The sequence below is a fragment of the Aricia agestis genome, chromosome 9 (assembly GCF_905147365.1).
Source record: "Aricia agestis chromosome 9, ilAriAges1.1, whole genome shotgun sequence".
Classification (NCBI taxonomy): domain Eukaryota; kingdom Metazoa; phylum Arthropoda; class Insecta; order Lepidoptera; family Lycaenidae; genus Aricia; species Aricia agestis.
In genome coordinates, this window is record NC_056414.1 from 5,069,588 (window position 1) to 5,092,586 (window position 22,999).

A 22,999-nucleotide genomic window follows, 5' to 3' on the forward strand; every position below is an offset into this window, starting at 1 on the left:
CATTTGTGGTCTTTATTTTTATGGCAACCCTTTGCCTGTCCCGACCGGGACGAATTAACAAAAAAAAAAATTTTATGGCAACATCGTAAAATAGACCCGATACAACGTATAATAAATCGGTGTCTCCAAGGAAATATTATCGATGTTTCTAATTTCCAATAAATTTTCTTGGGTAAGTAAAATGGTTTTAGTGTCTGTCTTAAAGATAAGCAATTTCTATTTCAATTTGGATGTTGTGTCGATTTGAGCGTATGTGGCACAGTGTTTTGACAGTTGTCATTGAAAATATTAACTTGTTTATATGTTTTAGGACAAGCGAAACGTATTTACAGTGGTGGCATTGAAAATTGAATAATTGGTGAATGACAACTGAGGAGTTGTATAAGTCCCAAAGTATCATAATGTTTCAATTTGGAGCACTCAAAAATCTGCTCGGCAATGGACGATAAGGAGGTGAGAATAGATTCGGGGTTGGGTACGAGTATCCACAATGACTGCAATAAACGCCTTCCAAATGGCAATGCTACGTATACAAGCAGGGATAAATCGTTCCCGGACGGCTCCCACCCCTTGGGAAAAGCGGACACTCGACCTTGCGCCATCATAGGTCCAGACAGAGTGTTGCCCTCTGCAGATTCTAATGATGTGTACATGAAAACGATACCGCCAGAACCTTGGGAGTACCCAGACAACTATCGCCACCCATATGACTCCATAAAAATGTCGGAATATCACCAAGCCCACAACATATCACCGAGACAAACATTCCAAGAAAATATGCAGCGTGTAATTGTACCACCAACATATAGTTCCATTAAAAGTAGTGATGAGACTAGTTTAAAAAATCCAAAGTTAAATGTCCCCGCTGAGGGCAAGTATTGTGATGTGCCTTATTCCATAAATATGTTAAGTAGTGAACCAAAAAGTGTGAGAAGTGATAGTGCAATGCCTGCAATGAACCATTCGTATCTGCGAGGTGTTCAACCACACGGATGGACGGGAGGAGTGCAGCCTTTGAAACCGTATCAAGCTCATGACTACTATCATAATACAGAATACTCTAATTGTCCTGCTCCTAGACCGATGCCTATTGTTCAACCGCAAAGAATAGTTCATGATGAGATACATCCAATGTATACTGATCGTCTTTACCAAGAAAGTAACATAAGATTCAAACCTTATCCTACAAGTAAAGAGAAGTTTCCGCAGCCAAGGTATGACTATTCAAACACATTTCAGCCTCCACAGAATCCCATACCTAAGTTTGACATCCAAAAATCCATGCATGGCCATCCTTACCCTATGTATCCACAAGGACCCTATAAGTATACTGTTGACAGAAGGTATCCAGAACCCATGATGGAAACCCATCCAAGAGCATTGTATCCACAACATAATGCTTTTCATACTCATCCTGTCCACCCTTCATATGGCCCATTACCAGGCAACTTTTATCACAACAAACCTTATCCTTGCCCTTCAGACAACCCAAAATCTATGCAAGGAAACAAATTGTCATATGATGCAAATAACAAAATATACCTTGAATTGGAAAATCCCAGATATAAAGGTTATCCGAGCCCTGATAATTTTTATTATAATGATAGGGCTAAACTTATGAGAGGGGATATTTTAATTCCAGGTCATACACAAATGAATAGTATGGGTCAGCAGCACTTGTATAAAAAAGATAATTTGTCTATAAAAAGTATTGATCATTCTCCTCATTATCCCTACAGAGATCATAGGAGTATAGGTAATCCTCTAGCAAGAATGCCTATGCAATTTTCACCTAATACAATGTCAGTATCAATGTCTCCTTGTGATTCAAATACTAGCAATGAAGCAGTTATGTTGGGAATGCCACAAGAAGATTGTGGATATGTCAGTCAATCTTCGACAACAAGTATTAGAAGCATGGATTCCAATAATGGTCATGCAGACTTTTACAGAAGACATGGATTTAATTATGCATCAACCAATCAGAATGCTTTCCGTAAAGAAAGCAATTCCAAACCAGCAAGTTCAACAGACAACAAAAAAGGACTTAATCTAAGTCAATTTTTTCAAATGTGGAATGAAGGGGATGAGGAAGACACTGCTGCTAATAATAATAACAACAATCAGATAAATTCCAATTATGTTTCGCCTAAACCTCCAGGTAACAATAATCAAGAACAACTTTATATTCTTGGATCTGTTACTGTTCCACAAGAAGAATTATCTAAATATGAACACTTGCAAAAAGTTTCAAAACTACCTGAAAATATTAAAGGTTACAATAACATAGAAATACTTAATCAGTTTGAGCAACTAGTAGAATCACCAGGCATGAATAATTTACACGTCAAAGTTCCTCCTTTAAAAGAGTACAAAGTTATCCCACAAACATATGTAACCAATCAAATTAAGGATGGCACCCAGAGACCTGTTTCGCCCCTAGACGTTGAAGCAAAAATAAGTCAATCTGTTATACATAAAGAGGTTGGATGTAATTTTGAAATAAAGCCATGTAGTCCGAAAGTTTTAAATGTCGATGTAGCAGCTCCTGTCCACGATGTCCTTGGAGAGAGATTTATAGAGAAAGTTGCTAATCCTGTCATGTTAAACTTAGGAAAAGATGCAGAGAGTAAAATAGAAGTAGTTGATAAGTCTATGAATGTAACAAGTTGCAAGATGGCGAATGGTAAATATAATCAAAACCATGTGAATTCAGCAGTGGTGAAGCCTTTGTATCCTCTACAAGATATAAATGCTAATATGGGCGTTTGTCTTGCTTCTTTACCACAACTAGATAGTGATATCGACTTAAACCTACCTGAAGTCAATCAACAGTTTATCGATGCGAACAAAATCGAAATAACGTCGCGTTCACCACATCAAATTGTTCCGATGTTGGAAAATGATCACCCAGATAATAGTTATGCCAGAAATAATAATTTTAGTCAAATACATAATGATGGACCAGGACCTATGGCAGATCAAGAAGTAACAAAACTTAGCAAATATAGAAAGACTAAAAAAACGGATACAGTTAATAATCCAATTTTATCATCAAGTAGTTTGGCACAGAGAACAGATAGCGTTATCATAAAAAATCCAGAAAATGCAAGACTTTGTCAGGAAAGCCAAAATGAATCTTTGGAAGTAGTAAAGAATATTGTGCATAAAACGACCCAAGAAAATAACAACACTGAAATTGTTAAGAATGATGCCTGGTCTGAAAACAATGAAATGGCAATCGATTTTAGTGTAAATAGAAAAGAGGACGCAAAAACTGTAAATACAAAGAGTGAAATCGATAAAACAAACGCGATCCTATCTAAAGAATCTCAGTTTTGTCCAAGTAACATGAATTTATATGTAAAGGAAAATAGGAAAACAAAAAAATCGAAGAAGTCATCTGATTCTAAGTCGATTGCAAACTATTTTGGACAACAGGATGAAAGTTTCACAAATTATGACCATAACTCTGATTCTTATTGCACAAGTGACGAAAAATCTATCACATCTAATAAAACACACGAAGAGTTCATAGCAAGTAAAGAACTAAGTAAAATGCAATTTGAAGACTATCAATCTGAAACCAGCAGTTTAACACATCGTGAATTAAATGAACCACATAAAAAACAGAAACTACATAAAGAACACAAAACAGAGGAAATAAAAGAAGAAGAAAGACGTTTATTCACTGATAATCTGGTACCTAATAGGTGCGACGATATAAATAAATTACCCGATTTATCATTTGAATTAGCAACCGATTCTAATCAACAATTAACTCCCTCACCTTTAAACTGTAACTCAGACCGAAGTACAGATTATTCTAAATCAGAAAATATCCCAGATGCTGATTTTAAAAATAACACAAACGATGTCCAAATTACAAAATTGGACGAAACTTCTAATTATTCTGCAAATAAGCGTGCGCGCGAAGTAAATACAAGCAAACTCGTAGATACAATTGAAAAAGAGTTACAACAAATGGATGCAAAATCTGATGCAATGATAGATAGCTTTTCAGAAATTAACCACCCGGTAACAATTGAAGCCAATTCGAATGTTTTATTGCAAGAAAACGTAAGCAAAACAAATACTACCTTAAACGTAAGTGTTATTAAATCTTCAGATCGATCATGTAATATCAAGAACAAAGAATTTAGTAATGTCCAAGAAAGTACAGATATTATTATAAACGAAAATTTATCAGAGAGTCACAATAAAGACATCCTGGAATCAAGTTTATTTACATGCAATGATAAAGATAAATTTATCTCCGAGTCCCCAATCAGCGAAAATAATTTGGATTATAAAAAAGAGTTTTTACTCGACTCACAACTCAATACAAAAAATAATGAAATTCTAATAAGTGAAAATGATAATACTAATTTCAATAAAAAGCTAGAAATAAATACATGTGACAATATTAACTTAGAAAACAGTATAGTTGAAATGAATGAAATTGATAGAAATTTTAAGGACTGCAAATCACCCGTCACTGAAAGTACCTGCGATCAAACTATGCAAGAATTGAATACTGAAAATAATTGTAACCAAAAACAACAGGCTATAGAAAATGACAATAACAAAAGAGACATAGCTTGCGAATTACAAAGTAACGGTGATCATAAACAGTCTACTGTTTATGAGAAATTAAATAGTGCATATTATAAACAGCGAGTACATAGAAAAGCATTATTTTCTCCCTGGGTCCAAAATCTTATTTTATACAACACTGATAACAAAATCGTGTGCAGTGATAAAAATAAAGCAGAAGCTGATATTCTCGATCATCATGTACGTTTAGATGAAAATATAAATTTTGCTGGTATTTCAGATCATGAAAAAGAAATAAATAATACTATTGAAAATGCAGATGCAAATAAAACTGATTGTGCATCGCTGTCTGAAACAGTAGACGTCGTACAAGCTATCCATGAATCCAATAATGATATAAGTGAGAATTTGGATAATTTTGAAGAAAAGCATGACTTAGATGAAAAAATACTTTGTAACACAAGCTGTACAGAATTTAAACAGACACACCCAGTTAGGTGTCTCTCTCCTTTAACATTTAATAATAATAATGTTAAACTTCTTAAAAGAACGAGTAAAAGGTCTCTTTCCGATTCTGCGTTGATATCAGGGTTTCAGGAAGATGAATCACTATCTACTAAAAGAAGTAAAAGAAACGAGAGAGGTGTTTTACAACCTCCGAGCATCGAAACGAATTTGACTAATATTTTAAGACGAAACTCAATTTCCGAAATATATAACGATGGAAAATTTGTTATTTTGATTGATAAAGATTTAATATTAACAGAAGAAAGCCAAGATACAAACATTTATTTTGCTGAAGAAGAGATAACTGATAAATATGATACTGATCGTGAAATAATTGATGCAATACCTGAAAACTTACCCCAATACGAAAAAGAACTGTGGGTAGATGATGATGATGTTGCCTGTACCGAAACTGTATTCAGTGATGATGTAGCTGAAGATATTGTCATCGATACGCCTTCATCACCAAAAGGTTATATTTCCTCTAATTACGAAACAGTTAATAAAGAATCATTTATGCTTTGTGAGGAAGTTATTAAGAACATGGAGAATGATGTGGATGAATTAAAAATCAGCCATGATTCTACATATTCTAATAATCTTCCATACGATTATCACGATTCAACTGTAGATGATATTTTTACCTGTTTAGAATCTCCAAAAGATACGGAAAGTTTTACCGAAGATAAAATGGAATCAAATAGAAGGAAAGCTGAAAGTATTTTAAACCATTTTGAGACAAGCACTGCCTTGTTTCCTAAAATTTTGCCTTTAAATAATATAATGCAAGACGATAAAGAAAATGTAGATGTACTCGACAGCTTAATACAAGAAACTGAAGCTGATATGTTACATACCAATACATTAAATATTCAGCAAAACTCTGACTGCGAGGACTATAAAGATTATAGCTGTACACTCAGCACTAGCAATTATTCAAGCTCGCCTGAGGTTACGTCTACGACATCTGAAGATAAATCTCCAGGAATTATATTAAAAATATCCAACCATAAGCGTTCGAAATCATCTCAATTGGACAATAGCAAACCTGTTATCAAAAGTAATAATATTAGTTACAAGCTAACCGAAAAAAAGAAATACAAACCGAATGTTAACTCTTCTGGAACATTAATTACGAAGGCAGCCCAAAAATATATACCGCCTATTAAAATAACAATATCCGATTTAAAAGTAAAATTACCACTGCCAAAAAACAGCCTCAACAAGCTTAAACAATTGAAAACATCCAAAGTCGAACCAAAGAAAGACAAGAAACCTACTAAAACGTTTAGCCTAAGTGCACCTATAGAATCGAAAAAACCTAAACAAAAATTTGAGGATGTACTAATGAGTATAGATAAATTTCAATATAATTATTCTAAGGTTAAAAATAAAAAATCAAGAGATCAAATACCTAAAGTGGTTATTAAGAAAAATGAAACGGGGTCACACTACACCAGTCGCAGTAGCTCAAGCAGCGACGATACGAGTCCCGACTTGTCTGGAAGAAAATGGCAGCCGTGGGTGTTTATTGAAAAAAATACTTTTATCGACAAAATGGCTTTAAAACATAAAGTCAAAGCTATATACTGTCGTAGGAAAAAGTCCTACATATTGTCGGAAAAATTCCGAAAATACAAGTCGGTTTACAATGCCAAATTTGTTATATCGCAACCCAAAAGCGATGATTCGAATAAGGGAAACCTTAAATATACGATACGTCTGAAGCACCATTGATATTTGCAATGATAGTTACTTTCTTGGTAATAGGATTGATATTGTGTCTCGTATACGTTTAATGTTTGTTATCAAACGAGTAATTAAACCACCTTTATACTTTAGTGCTATCGCTCACGAATCCCGCCCTATCCTTTAATTTATAAACATTCCATAAAGCAGACTAAATTATTATTAGTTACCTTTTGAATTGTTGATTTAGTGTTTATAGCACTTTTGTGATGCTTAGATGTCAAAGAATAGATAAAAATGTATTATTTAGTGCAATTTTAATTGATCTGTAGTTTGTTAATACTTTTTAAATTCTATTTTAGTTATATCGTCATTCCATTTAAGTTAAAGTACGTGTTGCGATCGTTAGTTTATAATTTATTCACGTTGATGCACCAATCGCATAGCCATAAATGAGTATTTGAATTATTTTAAAAAATATCGTAGGGAGTATCGACCATTATCATTATGTTATATATATAATATAACTGTAAATATATTTTGTGATTGTACTAGATTAAGAGAAACATATACATTATTATCTGATTATATATTTATCAAAGTTATTATATTATCAAATATCATTATAATAAATTAAATATCGCAGCTCAAAATAGTTGCTATTGCTCATTTAATTATAAAATGTACTGCACGTTCGAGTTCGTATGTTGTGCGTGTGAACTATAATAGTCTAGTACAAAATATAAAAATAGTGTGTGTATATTTTGTATATAATAAAGAAATGTATGTGTACTACAACCAATGAAATAATTGGTATTTTGTTGCCATGTTTTACCAAACATAAAGTATCTAATATAAACTAAAGGAACCAAAGCAAAGCAAAGTTAATGTGGAACTTCCTACAAAATAAAGTGCCTGTTACTCGCTTTTTTAAATTTTGTTATAGTATATTTACAAATATATAGAATGTTTCTGGTTAAAATTGTACCGCAAATATATTTATAGCGTATTTTTTTAATTTTCATGATTTATAATGATAATATGCTATATCGTGCGTTTCAGTGCCTTCTACCAGCTACAGTGTAATTACTAATTAATGTCGACTATTGATAAACAAGGTTTATAGCCTTGTTTTATAAACATTTTACGTATTAACCACCTCGCTATAAGTATACATGTATTGAAAACTGTAGCTATTTGAATTTTGTGAAATTAAAATCATGGATAACGTAAGTAATGGATTTTCAAAATTGTAGGGTAGTTGTAAATCCATAAGTGTTCTAAGACATTTGAGATGCTAGACCAAAACGGTTTTGATTTTGACTAAGTCTAATGTGTTTTGGACCAAGTGTAATAAAATATCCATTCCATTGGAACCAAACAACATTTTGAAGGATTTAAAAATTGAAAATAATAACTTTTTGAGATTTCTTAAACAATCCATTAATTTAGTAATCCATAATTTACTAATAGCTACAGTTAGTACGGTATGTGTTGAAGTTTGCAGCTTTTGCGATATTTTGATGTATAGTTCCATTCCGATGTTTCTAATATTGCGCCCACTGATCTCATAAAGCACTAGCTTCTATAATAATTAGTCTGGTGTGTTATCCTGATCTATAAATTTAAAAGACTATTTTTATATTATATACAGGGTGTCTTAAATATACCAAATATTGTGCTTTTATGTGCAAATGTTGCCTTCGTAGATAAGTACCTAATAGTGTAAGCGAAAACTATTGAAATACCGAAATATTAATGTTGAGTGGTTTATTGACTGTTTGATAATCTATCATAGACGTACATTGTACGCTGTGAGTTATCTATATATTACTGTAATGTGGGTATTTTAAGAATTTACATGTTAAGTACCAATGTATTGATTGTTGTACAAATGTTTTAAGCGGACAGTTTGTGAGTGCTCAATCGTGTAATGATATTTCAGTGTCGATTTCAACTTTGTATGTTCGTTTTACGTATGATGATGGTATTGTCGTAACGATGATATCAGTAGCACTCAAGAATGATTTGTTGTGTTATGCACTTTTGTTATTTATGATATATATTTTATTAGTTTCGATGCACTAAGCAAGGGTTACGGATTAGTTCTAATTTATAACATTGTTGAAGTATATGTCCATACTTGTAACTCGCATAGTTTTGTTATAGAGGTTACAGTATCACTAGTTTTTGAATAGTGTGAGCCGAACTTTTATGCAGTTCGTGTTGGTTTAAGTTTTAGAGTGGTTTATTGTTTTGAAGTTGTTTTAAATCGACCAAATATATGTGTTCTAAATAAAACTCAGTTGTTTGATGACCTTTTTATTGAAATTTACATGGGTATGTTAACTTTGACGGCTTCCTGGCGAATCGCGTTGATGAGATCTTGGTTAATAAGAAACACGAAACGCAGACCAGCAATCTGAAAAGAAAAACCATTTAAGCAAAATGTGTCCCAAGAAATTCCTCTCTTGCCCCAAAGGTTCTGTGCAATATACACTGATATTTTTAGGTATGTAGGTGTGAGCTATTGTCTATTTGGAATAACTTTCTAGTAATAAATGTAAAAATAATCGAAACATGACATGAAAGTGAAATTACAAACACAAGAATTCTCGGTATTCGAGTACAAAACAATAATATTGTTCAAACGCTAACACAATGTTGTTTGCTCAATACGAGGTATCAACAGCAAACACATAATATCGACTGCTACACACTGTTATACTCACGCAAAGCAAATTTAGCATAACTTATCGATATTTGTTTTTTATTCGTGAAATTCTATAATTTATAATATCTACGTAACTAAAAAAAACTATGGAAACTTACCAATGATTTAATACTGAACCACACAAACCTGATATAGCCACGAGCACCAAATACTAGTCATATTTTATGGAAATAAACGACTTGAACCCGGTTTCTGCGATTTTGTTAGAGTATTAATCCCTCAACAGTACAGTTGAATGGCTAACTTCAAACGCGTAACTAATCAACAACGCCATTGAGATGTTAAACTCCTGTAAAAATCTCAGAAACCACACATTACTGCCTAGTATTATCAAGGTTTCCTTTGATACGTATCTTTGACGCTTTGCGACCTTTTCTGCACATTTACATTAGTGCTGGTGACTGTGCCTCAATTATTAATTGGACCACATATAAAGTGGTGTAACTAACCTCGATAACGCTATTGTGGTTGAGTTTCACTTTGTTGCCTTGTAGAATGGGGCGACCGTCTACGAAGATAGGACGCTTCCCCTCCGATGACATGAAGAAATCGCCGCTGTTCCTGAGCCGAATCGTCGCCTGCTTCCTCGAGATTTTCGCGGAGGGCCCCTCCAGTGTTAAGTCCACGTCTATCGTGTGATCTCTTGTGCTTCGTCCGACGGCGATCTGGTGGTAAAACGAAAATGTTATTATGTAGTTCATGCTTAGTTAGCTTCATAACGGATGAATGTTTTTAGTTGTAATACAAGGTATTTGTATGGAAAGCAAAATGCAACAAACGTCATGTATTATAAGTGTTTATGTAACGAGGTGTCTGCTACAGGATAAGTACACTGCATAACACGTTTTGACTTATTTTACTACTATAAAGGACCTTCCTGATAAAAAAAAATAATCTCGTAGAATATAGTCCTAGGTAGAATAACTCTATAAAACGACTATTAATATTCCTCAAATACTTTGTAACATTTTGTTCGAGAAGGTATAACGTACTGAAGCATGAGGTCAAAAGTAAAGACGTAATGAATTTTAATCGGTTTTTAAATTTAAATAATAAATCAGCTTCGTAGTGTTTTTTGCCTGATAACTATACTATTACATATGAAGTTCAAATAATTTAAATGTCTTTTAAACCAAAGATTTAGCTCGGCCGCACATTATCCGCTGATCAGAAAAATACGGACGCCCGGCCTGCCGAAACGCACTCTATACTTTGTTGTGGACCCCGCATACTATCAGAATTCTGACGTGTCTAAATGTATGAGCGGGGCGGAGTGTCCGAATTTCTATGAAAATATCATAGAATTTAAACGTTAGAAATTCGGATAATGTACGGTCGAGCTTAAGCACCAAAAATGATTTGGAACTAAAAATCTTGAATAAAGTACCGTATATTAATAAAAAAATATAAATTATTCACCAAAATTTTTAAATAAAAATTATTTTTCCATCACTTGAGGCAAATTAAATCAAAATTAGCGGTTTAGGAGTATTTTTTTATTATTTTCCGTTAAAAGTTTAACTGTCTAGTCTAGTCTATTTTCCGTTAAAAGTTTAAGTGTCTACCCCACTTGAATAACAAAAAATTTGGAATAATTCCCGTTTATCGAAATAATAGTTGTTTTTTAATACGTCCGTAAACCAAATCATACTTATGTTTAGGGTAAGTGAAGCTATGTCATCAGTAAAATGGTCTAATGCCTTTTGTAAACAGGCTCACGAATGGAACATACCGAAACTATTGACAGATGTCATTTAACGGTTTTAAATGTCAGTGAACTCTTTAAAGTTTAGAAGGTAGATTTGAAGCTAGAACATTTCTAGATTGGGTACAAATTGACGAATAACAGTTTTAAATAAGTACACAATTCTTTGGAAGAAAAATATTCGAGACATAAAAGTTTCTCTAGGATTAGGTACGTTTAAACCTATCGGTATCAGCTTCAAATAAGTGCAGATTCCTTCGTGAAAAAAATAATACTTCTCTTTCCTTCTCTCACATGAGGTTAGTTTGCCTTAGGACGATTCCATTATCGCGGGTGCAACAGTTTGAAACACTTAAAGCTTCCTACAGGCAAAATAAAGCATGTTTATTATTAATTAAATATCCCTTGAAGGGATACATTTTACCTAGTTTAACTATGATTTATAAATAAAAACCTTAATCAAATGTATGAAGGGCCACAAAACAGGTTTGAAGTGCTATCGCGGGTGCAACCAATTTGACCCTCCATTAAGAACTGTGATGAGTTCATATGTGAATACTGGTTATTGCGAAACCTTTACAAAATAATTTGCCTATATTTCAAAATAGTATAATACAAAGAAACTATGCAACTAGATAAAAGTAATTATAGTAATAAGTACTAGAAATTATCAACCATTTCTACGATCGCGGGTGCAACATCAAAATTCTCAAATCTCTTAAAGGTGAATTAAATCGTAATTCTTTAACAAATTTTAAACTTTTCAACATGGAATATATAAGTAATTATACTAGTAAGTTTGTAATAAAACTGCACCAAATTGTAGTTTTATTTCATTTTCAGTTGTTTATTGACCTGTCTTAATCGTCTAAATCACTAAAAACGATTGAATTGTGTAATTTATACAAAAGATTTCGACGCATTGCTATATATTGTATAACTATACTACCACTAAACAATAAACAGTAATTTGAAAATTATAAGCTATTTTAATTTAAAAATATGGGGAAAACATCGCGTCCCTTAGATGATATTGTTTAAACACGCTCTAAATTATTCGAATTTCATTTTTCACCGATAAATGTTGTTTTTTTTTAGTAAATACACATCTTCTTACGTATATTACAATTAAAAATTGTAACTAATGCCACATTTTAAAAATTTTCGTTCAGGGCCGTCTCTAGCGGAATGGTCCCTTACATGATGTTCCGTTTCATCTAGTTCAGAAACACTACAAAATATTATAGAGCCCGTTTCAACTTGCTTCGAAACACTCTTAAAAAGTTAACTATTCATTAAACTCGCTTATTATCTTGGCAATTATTGGTACACGTCGTTTATCTGGTGTCTGCACACAGAGCGTAATATACAATGAGGAAAACAAAGATAATATTGACAGGACCGAACGCTGCGATAGTGTTATCAGCGAAGCCAAACTATAGCGCTCAGTTTGTTTTCATACTTGTATTATTGTATGTATCGTTGTTGTAATATAGTTTGTGTTATTTGTGTAGTTTTTCTTAGTGGGATTGATTCTAAATTGCCTTATTATATAGAAATTGGGTATATTCAATCGTTTGGGTAATTTTTTTTTCATAAAATATATCCTCGAGTCTAAACCGACAGATCTGTAATATTATAATTGGGAAGAGTTTGTTTGTTTATTTGTTTGAACGCGCTAATCTCAGGAACTCCGATTTGAAAAATTCCGAAGTCCGAAGGTCCGATTTGAAAAACTCTTTCAGTGTTAGATAGCCAATTTATTGAGGAAGGCTATAGGCTATATTTTATCACGCTAAGACTAATAGGAACGAAGAAATAGAGGAAAATGTGGAAATAACGGGGGAAATTATATGAAATTGCTTTCTTAAGAACTACTGGACCAATGTTATATTATTATTATTATTTGGCACACATGGAGAATAGACCACGTGAAGGGACATTGGCTATTTTTTGCGGAAAAATGTACGGTTTCCGTGAAATTCCTAAATAACGCGGGCGAAGCCGCGCGGAACATCTAGTAACTTATAAGAAAGTTACAAAACCTGCAGTACCTACTTATCTTGTCTGCGCAAAATTTTGCTCCAATCCTCACGTTTTTCCGTAGGAACTTAATATTGCTCATTGCCTGTCTGTAACTCTGTAGGTACAGTTGGTGTTTCCATTTACGTAGTATGCATAAACATTATTATTTTAGACATATTATAAGTTTATGTTTTAGACACAATTGCATTCAGATTTGAATGAACGAACTACGTAAATAATTAATTATCTTTATTATACTACCACAACATGCACACGACCATTTAATGAATGCAAAAAACCAACCGAATAATAATCAAAGAAATAATTAGATACCAAAATTCTGGCTCTTAGTAATCATAAAATTCAGTGATTCTCATTCAAATTTTAATCGTTCACTTGAACCTCGTTAAAAATCAGTGACTTAGGGTTAATTTATACTAGCCCAGAGTCGAAGCGCATCGAAGCGAATTACCAAAACTGAACATGACAAATTCAACCTTAACTCCAAAGCGGTAACGTTCACTTCTGAGGATTTAAAAATTCGTGCGCATTTGCGCGAATTCGCGCGGATGCGCCCGACCAACGCTGATTGGTCTCGCAGAAGTAATGAGTGCGTTACTCTGGAGTTAAGGTTTAATTTTCTATGTAACTACTTTATACCATTTTTTTTTGTTTGAAAGCTAACTAGATCGAGAGTGCTCTTGATTTTAATTCATCATCATCGGTTGTCGGTTGGTCAACACAATGTTGGTGCGGTCGCGTCAAAAAATCATCGAAGTAGAAGTGTTAGATCTGGTAGAGCTTGTCTAGATACCTTACAACTTAGGAATGCAGAATTAAAAATTCATGAGTATGTAATCGTCGGCATTTATGCATATGGGTAACAAGGTTTACTAGTTTACTACTACCGATAAGCGAATTAATGTTTGGTAGAGTGCAAAAACTTATCTAATGCCATGTTTTCTTAAAATTCTGAAGATTTTCTTATTGGCTTTTATTTATCCTAGCGCTTTTGATTGAATAATATCAAACAAGGTAACTTATCAACAGCTTTGTTACATTCAGTTTTATGTATTTTAAAATTAATATTCTTGAGTAGATGACGCCCGAAACTCTGTTGCGCCAAAATTTGTTTATCGCGCGAAAACTTAACATTTTTCCTGGATAAAAAGTACCCTATGTCCTTTCCCGGGACACAATTCACAAAGGATCTCCATACACAATTTTAGCGAAATCGTTTCAGTGGTTGGGCGTCAAGAGGTAACAGACAGACAGACAGACAGACTTTCGCATTTATAGTTTATACTATATGTATATTTTAACTACTTCAATTATAGTCAAGTAACAACTATTTTTCGTTGCTAATATTGTTGTACTCAAGGTAGCCAAAAAACTAAAAATCCCATGATAAAAGCCTCTAGAGCATGAAGATTTTATCATTCGCACGGAAAATTGCGTTTTAACCTAGGTCAAAATTGGCCAAAAATTATAGTAATTGTACCAAATGTTTGTTTTTTAAGTAGGTATTGAAAAGAATTGGTATTAAGTAAATTTTGTCGTTCTGATATTATGCCGTATACGTTGTTGCGATCCACAGCATTGATTTGACGGATGTTGCCAGACAGCATTGTGGTCCCCCCCCCCGCCACCACTGTTGATATATTAGCATAGATTAAAGTGACGGCTGTTATTAGGGATTAAATTTGTGATAAACTTCCAAAACAAGAGAGGTTATATGTTCGTCTGTATAATTTTTTGTATGTTCAACGATTATTCAGCCGTTTGTAGTCCGATTTTCAATTTTTTTTTGTATAGGGATTAGGGTCTAACTCGAATTTGGTACTATGTTCTTAAAAGTGGTGACCTGATGATGGAATCCATGACTAATCGAGGCCACTCCTCAAAATGTTTATAGAAACATATGGTGATTTTGATTTTTGTGAAAAATACTAATCATAATATGCTAACCAAAAAGTAAGATTTTGCATCAAGGTATACCATAGTTGCGAAGGTGCTGACAGAACTCTTGACTCCTTATAAATACAAGTCTTTAGATACAAGTTTGGGCGATTCTTCGTCTTCATCGTAGAAGCTCCAATGTTTAATTTCAGTTCAATCAGTCGAAAATCTAAGAATATATTTTATACAGACTTCATCCTCTATTTTATCCTGTAGGGATAATGCGTGGTGGCCGCTAAGGAAGATCTTCCGACTGAGCGAGGTGGTATGCTCGGTCAGGCCGAAGCCCACATAATACATTTCAGCTGATACTGACGCGCTCAGAAACTTCGATAGTGCGATGCAGGAATGTGGCGCTAATTGTGGGTACCGCCACATCACTCCCCCCCGTAGACCGGAGGTCGAATCTTGAAGTCTTGTCGCTTGTATCGCCAGTGCCAGACAGTTCCAGTGAGTCGGAAGTTCGGAACTGTTGCAGTGAGTCCCAGTGAGTCGGAATTGTGATGCTGCTGTACGGGATTCAGTGAGTCGGATAGCTGCCGTGCGGGGCCGATGCTACGTGCCGACCAGGAGAGAATGTGCTCTGCTTGCTGACTGGTCGGTGTAGTGAGAAAGCCCGATGATGCCGATGTAGAGTCGCCCAGGCCGCGGTACATTACAGCTAGTAGACGAGGTATCCGTCCCGATGAGGCGATGCCAGCTGGCGCGGTGTGGGGGGCGGGGAGTGATGATGATGAAGGAGGCGTGTTCTGTCGAGGGTCACCAATGTGGGAATATGCGTGGCCGCCACAAAGGAAGATCTTCCGACCGAGCGAGGTGGTACATGCTCCGGTCAGGCCGGAGCCCATGTGATATATTTCAGCTGTCGTATACTATGTTATACATCTATATTGTACTGACGCGCTCAGAAACTTCGATAGCGTGATGCAGCCTGCAGGAATGTTAGACGAATTGTAGGTACCGCCACAATCCCCTTAGTGGTTAACTTAACTTTCATTAACTTTCATATTGGCGCATTCAATAATTGAATGCGTCAAGGAACGCAACGCCAATATTGTCATTTCTGAAGTTTTGGATGCGGTCAGAGGGCATGCGTCGCGGGCATGCCTCACGTTCGCTTCCGTCGTGCCCTTGACGAACAGAAAAAGGCACAGTGTGGACAAAGCTAATGATTCACATTGGACACGATAATAATAATTAATTATACCAACATCGATATGTATTTAGCTACACTATCAATGATTTGACCTTAATCTATATTTATTAAATAGTAATTTTAAATATCTATAAATAAACAACATCGAATGTATTGGGCTTATGATATTGCTTATACAAAATATATTTTACTAGATGTCGCCCGCAACTCCGTTGCGCCAAAACTAGTTTATCGCGCGGGAACCGTGCATTTTTCGGGGATAAAAATTATCCTATGTCCTTTCTCGGGATTCAACGTAGCTCCATGCCAAATTTCAGCCAAATCGATTCAGCGGTTTGGGCGTGAAGAGGTAACATACAGACAGACGGACAGACAGACAGACACACTTTCGCATTTATAATATTAGTATGGATTAATCTTAAAATAACACAAATTCTAGACTATACCTACTGTCTATATAATATTTTAAAATGACCTTTACATTTTATTGTTTAAAAATAAAATCTCTGTAATTTACAATTCAAATGGAGATATTATATATCTATAATATAGAGTTCAATCCACTATCTTATTTTAAAAAGAAAGTATTAAAACGCGGAAAAGGACATCAGGCATTCTGGTCCAAAAAAATAAAATGCGCAGCCAGAACTAAGAATATTTCCAAAAACTATTAGCTAGGCCAGGGGTCACCAAATGGCGGACCGCGGTCCGCATCCGGACCGCCGACCCATTGTGTGCGGACCAAGCATGTTCGAAGATGATCTTCGTTCATCTTAGGACTTTGCAACATCTCCAGAATTTTATGTAAAATCTTTAGCTTGCACCAATATTTCATTCCAAACTTCAGAGAGATAATTAGCTACAAAAATGGTTACTTTTCTCATTGATATCTCAATTAATACCTTTGTCATTTCCGTAATTACCTATGTTTATTTTTTTTTTTTATAAAACGTGTGGACCGCGAAGGTCATTTCATGTCTGAAAATGGACCCCGAGCGAAACTAAAAAACTTAAAAAAATACTGTAACTGCATTTTCTGGGTAATTATTGAGTTAGGAAAAAAATATTAAAAGCATACTTACATTTAAAGGGGTCTTACTGGGAAATTACCCCTTACCCGGTATTACCTCTTTCCTAGTACGATGCCATTTCCAGTACGACCTCTTTCCCAGTAAGACCCCTTTAAATTCAATGCTTTTAATATTTTATCCTAACTAAATAATTACTCGGGAAATGCAGTTACAGGGTTAAGTCTATATACTTTTTTAAGTTCTTTAATATGGCTTAGCTATTTTAAATAATCCTAGGTCTGGCCGCGCAGCTTTTTTTTAGACCAACATTATATGGAAATTGCCCAGTGGATCGATAAAAATGATATTTTTATGTATTATGATGAATGATAAATACATTGTAGTGTTGTCAACTTGACCTTTTTGTGCAAATTAATTGACATGTAAAAAATAAATCATTGTAGTTACGCACTTACGGCCATTCCCAATATTTGATCTATCTCTGGTTTTCTAGTAGGGCAAAACCAGAGATAGATCAAATATTGGGAACGGCCGTTAGAGAACGCTAAAACGATTCCTTGCCTTAATATTTGTACCGCCTCTACATAAACGCAGAAACTAACTGCTGCACTCAGAGACCAATTTTAGGTAAAAGTACTACTGCAATTAAATTTTGATTTCTAAATCATCTGTCAAATTCTTAATTTAATTACAAAGGGTATATGTCTGTCAAACTTCTTATTTAGTGTGTGCACTGTGCAGCGTGTATATATGATGATTGGTTCTAAATTACTTTATACAAATATTTTGGCTATCTCCATCAGTTTGCTTAACTGTCACATCCATAACGGGATCTAGTGGGTATCTCTATTAAGACGTACGTCATAATTGGTCGACAGTTATGCACTACAAACTGGAGTAGTATTGCAGGGTTCAGTCACTTTTAATGTAGACCTCATGCCCATAGACGGCCCATTAAATTAAATAAATAAAAAAAAGTTTAGACCACATGAAAAGTTTTACGTTGACCCGTAATGAATTAATTTATAAATTAATTCATTACGGGTCATTTATAAATTAATTCATAACGCCAAACAATTCAGAAGGGTAATGACTTAATGAGTAATGAAGTAAAATGACCACATTCCTGACAATGCAGATTTGGCGGTTCTCCTAGGGAATTTAAGCGAATACAAACATTTCGAGGGGTCTATTATAAAGTAAACAAATCTTTCAAAGGTCAATGTATATGTCTATACAATAAAATCTCAGAAAACGTCTAAAATCTAAAAAAGTTTAAAATAAATTTAAAAAAGTTGTTAAAGAACGTTTGTGTGCTAAGGCTTATTATAAGGTAACTGATTTTCTCAATGACAGCACACCTTGGGAAAAATAAGCTGACAAACCATAGGCCGCTTCTATAATATAATTAATGGTACTACATTTTTACATACTTAGTGTAATTCAGCTTAAGCTATTATTGTTATTTTCCACCTTTTTGGTAAAAGGTGGCCCCGTGCGAGTTTCTTACGCCGGTTCTTCTCGGCGGGGTAGTTCCCGAACCGGTGGTAGGCCTCATGTAGACACGACGTTCTATAAGTGTTAACTTTGTTAACCTACTTAGAAATAAATATTTTTCATTTCATTTCATTTTTCATTTCATATTATTGCCTAATCGACATCTAGACACTGGACGGCCAATCGTGGAAACAATCCAGGACTCAGGACCCAACGTGGAGTTTTTTTTTCGGACCGATTAAAAATGACTGTTAAAAGCATTTTAGTTCTGACAGCCTATCAGCCTATATTCTATAGCCCTGAATTTACTCAATATATAAAATCATTGTATTAAGTAGTAACTTTTAATAAAATTGCACCAAAAGGATCACAACACCAACCAACATGAACCATTAGCAATGCCGTATGATTTTTCTGTTATTTTAAATTCTATATATAAACAGCATAATTACTATAATTTATTTGACGTCAGATATCCTTGGAAGAATTTTTAAAATATATTTAAAATTCTTTGTATACTTACATATAAAAATTCTTATACAAATTTTATTAAACGTTTACCCTAACTTGGAACTACATACTACGAACCCACAGTACAAAATTATTCAAATACAATACAAAATCATTAATAGATTTTTTTTTGTATTTCAGACCCACACTTTTTTACAAACTTGTAAAAACTGCCTGGTGACCTTGGGAAACTTTAATAACATGCATTACAATAAAATTAATCAGTTTTTAAACCTGGCTTGCCAACTATGTACATAATTAAATAATAAATCATTGATTTTATTCTACATTTTAATTTATGATTTAAAACCTCGGTTGAGCGACCTTAAGGCTGCGTCCCCATCAGACACGGCACGGCGCCGCCACCGTGTTACGGCACGACGCCGCAACCGTGATACGGTACGGCGCCGCACCGTGACACGGTGCCGTGTACGGTGCATCGCGCGCCCCTATTCTGGTGAAACTTCCGAACAAAATTTGTGTCCAAACTTAAACGAGGCATAATATGAAAATACATATCAATGTCGCGTAATGCAAATATTGTCATGTATACCGAGGAAATTTTATCTATAATAAATAATAGATAAAATTTCCTCGGTTTCTTTTTAACCGACTTCAAAAAATATTTAATGATTCTTTTTCCATCTTCGTCTTAGTAACAACAAGAGAATAATTTTTTCGCGATCCATATCCATTATCCAGACAAGCACTCTCGTTCGAGCGCAAATATCGACTGAATAGGGACGCACCGTACGCGGCATGGTGCGGCGCCGTACCGTATCACGGTGGCGGCGTCGCGCCGTAACACGGTGCCGGCGCCGCGCCGTGTCTGATGGGGACAGAGCCTAAACTTATTTTTGTCTATCTTGTGCTGAAGCAAAACAAAATTTTTTTTAACGGTAATGAACACTTATCTACATTTACATTATCATTAGAGACAATCTTTATGGTCACAAATTACATTTCAAGATAGAATTTTATGTAATGCGACTATTATTGTGTTTTCGCTTTTATAAGTGTTAATAATTTTAGGATCGTCTTTTTCGACAGGAGTTTCTTTAGTAAGAGTTATTATATTATTATAATTTTCAACGCCGTTCTTGGTTGGTTAACGGTTTCAAAATTAAATCCAATTAAAAACGAAAGTGAATAGAAAAACCTCTGATAAATCTCACAACGTGCGTTAGTGTTTTTTTTTAAACAGCATTTTTTTAAATTATAAAACTGTTGCTTTTCTCACAGTTGTCAGTCGGTTAAAATCCAGCTATTTAAAGGTTTAAGCTCATAGTAGTTTCCATGTAAGTCACATATATATTTTAACTATAACTAGATATAACTGTCAAGGACTCGTACAGTTACTAAGTTACTTAAACTTCTAACGTTTAATAATAATTTTATTTAGTACGAGCACATTAAAAATTAATCGACTTGCGAAAATCAACACTATTAAAATTTTAAATTACGTAAAACTATTTTCTTAAATTATTTTATTACTAAGGTCATGTTTTACCACTTTCTGATAAAGTGCCGAATAGGCTATTCACAGCTTTTTTTGACAGATTTTCCATACTTCATCTGTCAAGTTAATTGGTGGATAGCCTATTCGGCACTCATCAGGAAGTGGTGAAACAGGCCCTTAAGGTTTTAGCTGGATGTCGTTCGTTGCGTAGAAACTTATTTATCGCGTAAGTATACTTAGTACATACATAACATTTCCGGGATAAAATTTTCCTTCTCGTGGTCAAAAGACGTATGTATATCCAATCTCCATACGAAATTTAATTTGAATTGGTTGAGACTTCAGTCCTTTAACTATTAAATCATTACTGTGATAATTATTGTATAAAGGACTCATACAGACTCAAACCTAATTTGCTGTTTGATATTCCTACACGTTATTACTAAAATATTGTACTATTATCTATTCTGTGCTAAAATTTCTAAGTAACAAAAAAATCAGGAGACCGTCATTGTTCGGTCGTTATATCCGATAGTCGGTCGTTAAAACCGATATAAGATGTAGGTAAGAAAAAAAATATTGTACGAAAGCATCTTTTCGTCGCCACTTTCTTCGTTATAATAACCAATGTCATTGTTTACAAAGATTTTCATTTGGTTTTGCGCATAAAAATTACGTTATCTTTATTTCATTGAAGCCAATTCTGCCTGGCGTATAATGCATTATGCAGTTTCGTTATCTACGCTATAAACTTTTTTATTGAGCATGGATTTGAAAACTGTAAGCGAAACTTGAAAAAATGTACACTCCATCAATGTCACGACTCCAAGAAGCATGCCCGAAATCCTTCCAACGGAGTTATTTTTTAATTGTCGAGTATCGCCAAATAAAAAACCTTGACTTTGGATAAAGTTAATAGCACTTTTATTTACCTGGTTTAATAAAAACTTGAATATTATGTATTAAAATGTGTTTACATTTTGCTGATTAGATAAAAAAATAAGACAGTATACTCGTATTGTAACAGACTACCTTTGTTTAAAGTCATGTAATAAACAATACTTTCACCACCACCAACTAATACCAATCACCGCCAATCTACACATTATAATATATCTATCTTTCGTAGATGTAATGAGATTTAATGTGAATTATTATTAATAACAAAAATTTAAAACCGACTTCCAAGGTAAAAACAATAATAACATCCTTATAATATGAACTAAAAAGTATTAAATAATTTTTCCTATCTAAGAGTGCCTTTTTCCGAATTCGGCTAAACCTCAACTATTTCTGAACTCAATCTTCATCATTTTGAAGTCGGTACCAGATAGCTGAATCTTTAGTTCTCTGACAGAATATTTGAAACTTTTGGAACTGGCACCGACTTCAAAATGATGAAGATCGAGTACAGAAATAGTTGAGGTTTAGCCGAATTCCGAAAAAGGCACTCTTAGATAGGAAAAATTATTTAATACTTTTTAGTTCATATTATAAGGATGTTATTAATGTTTTTACCTTGGAAGTCGGTTTTAATTTTTGTTAAAAATAATAATTTCACTCTTTTTAGTTATCTACTAACCATCGCGTAAGAAAATACTTCAACCCCTTAATATTATCTTAATCTTGGTAAATGTTTACAAAACTACCCCAATTTATTTGACAAACTACTACAAAAGAAAGTCGACGGAGAGGGTGTTGTGTCACCCATGTCACCAACATTTAATTGACGTAGGTTCCTAAACCTTAGCCAAATTTTTATAAGTATTTTCGCCATACTAACGAGGTTCGTATATCGGCCTGTATCTGGCCGGGGGTTGATTTTTGAGAAAAGTTTATTTGAGCTTTCTTACTCCCCTTGGCGCCCCCTATCGATTGCTGTATTCAAAAGGGGTGGTTAAAAGAGGTTGAATTTTTTCGTGAAATTTTTTTAAGTATTTTCTCCGTGCTATCGAGGGTCACATTTTCGGCCTGTCTTTCGACAGGGATTGATTTTTGAGAAAAGTTTATCTGAGCTTTTTTGCTCCCCTTGGCGCCCCCTATCGATTGGTATACTCAAAAAGGGTGGTTATAAGAGGTTAAAATTTTGACAAAAAATGTTTCTAAGTATTTTTTCCATAGTGCCCCGTTTCCTTCAGTCCAACCCAAATGTGTGCCTTACGCTCTGGAG

At 34.2% G+C, this 22,999-nt stretch overlaps 2 protein-coding genes across 4 annotated transcripts in view; one reads left to right on the forward strand and one right to left on the reverse strand.

The window, feature by feature from the left end:
- Nucleotides 1-83: 83 nt before the first annotated feature.
- Nucleotides 84-9,070, forward strand: LOC121730380 (protein PF14_0175-like). 2 transcript variants are annotated; one of them, XM_042119399.1, is made up of 3 exons: nucleotides 84-172; nucleotides 311-5,605; nucleotides 5,879-9,070. In XM_042119399.1, exons 2-3 carry the CDS (start codon nucleotides 439-441, stop codon nucleotides 6,799-6,801), a joined length of 6,090 nt encoding a protein of 2,029 aa, XP_041975333.1. In that variant the 5' UTR covers nucleotides 84-172; nucleotides 311-438; the 3' UTR covers nucleotides 6,802-9,070. The 2 variants fall into 2 exon arrangements, with proteins under 2 accessions (XP_041975333.1, XP_041975332.1); XM_042119398.1 differs by having other exon boundaries at nucleotides 311-9,070.
- LOC121730394 (microspherule protein 1) overlaps nucleotides 9,060-22,999 on the reverse strand; it is a 54,243-nt gene continuing 40,303 nt past the window's right edge. For both annotated transcript variants that reach the window (XM_042119418.1, XM_042119417.1), the window contains 2 exons: nucleotides 9,937-10,152; nucleotides 9,060-9,175 (listed from right to left, as the gene is read on the reverse strand). In XM_042119418.1, coding sequence (XP_041975352.1) covers nucleotides 9,086-9,175; nucleotides 9,937-10,152 — 306 coding nt within the window. In that variant the 3' untranslated portion in view covers nucleotides 9,060-9,085. The remainder of the gene's footprint in view (nucleotides 9,176-9,936; nucleotides 10,153-22,999) is intronic.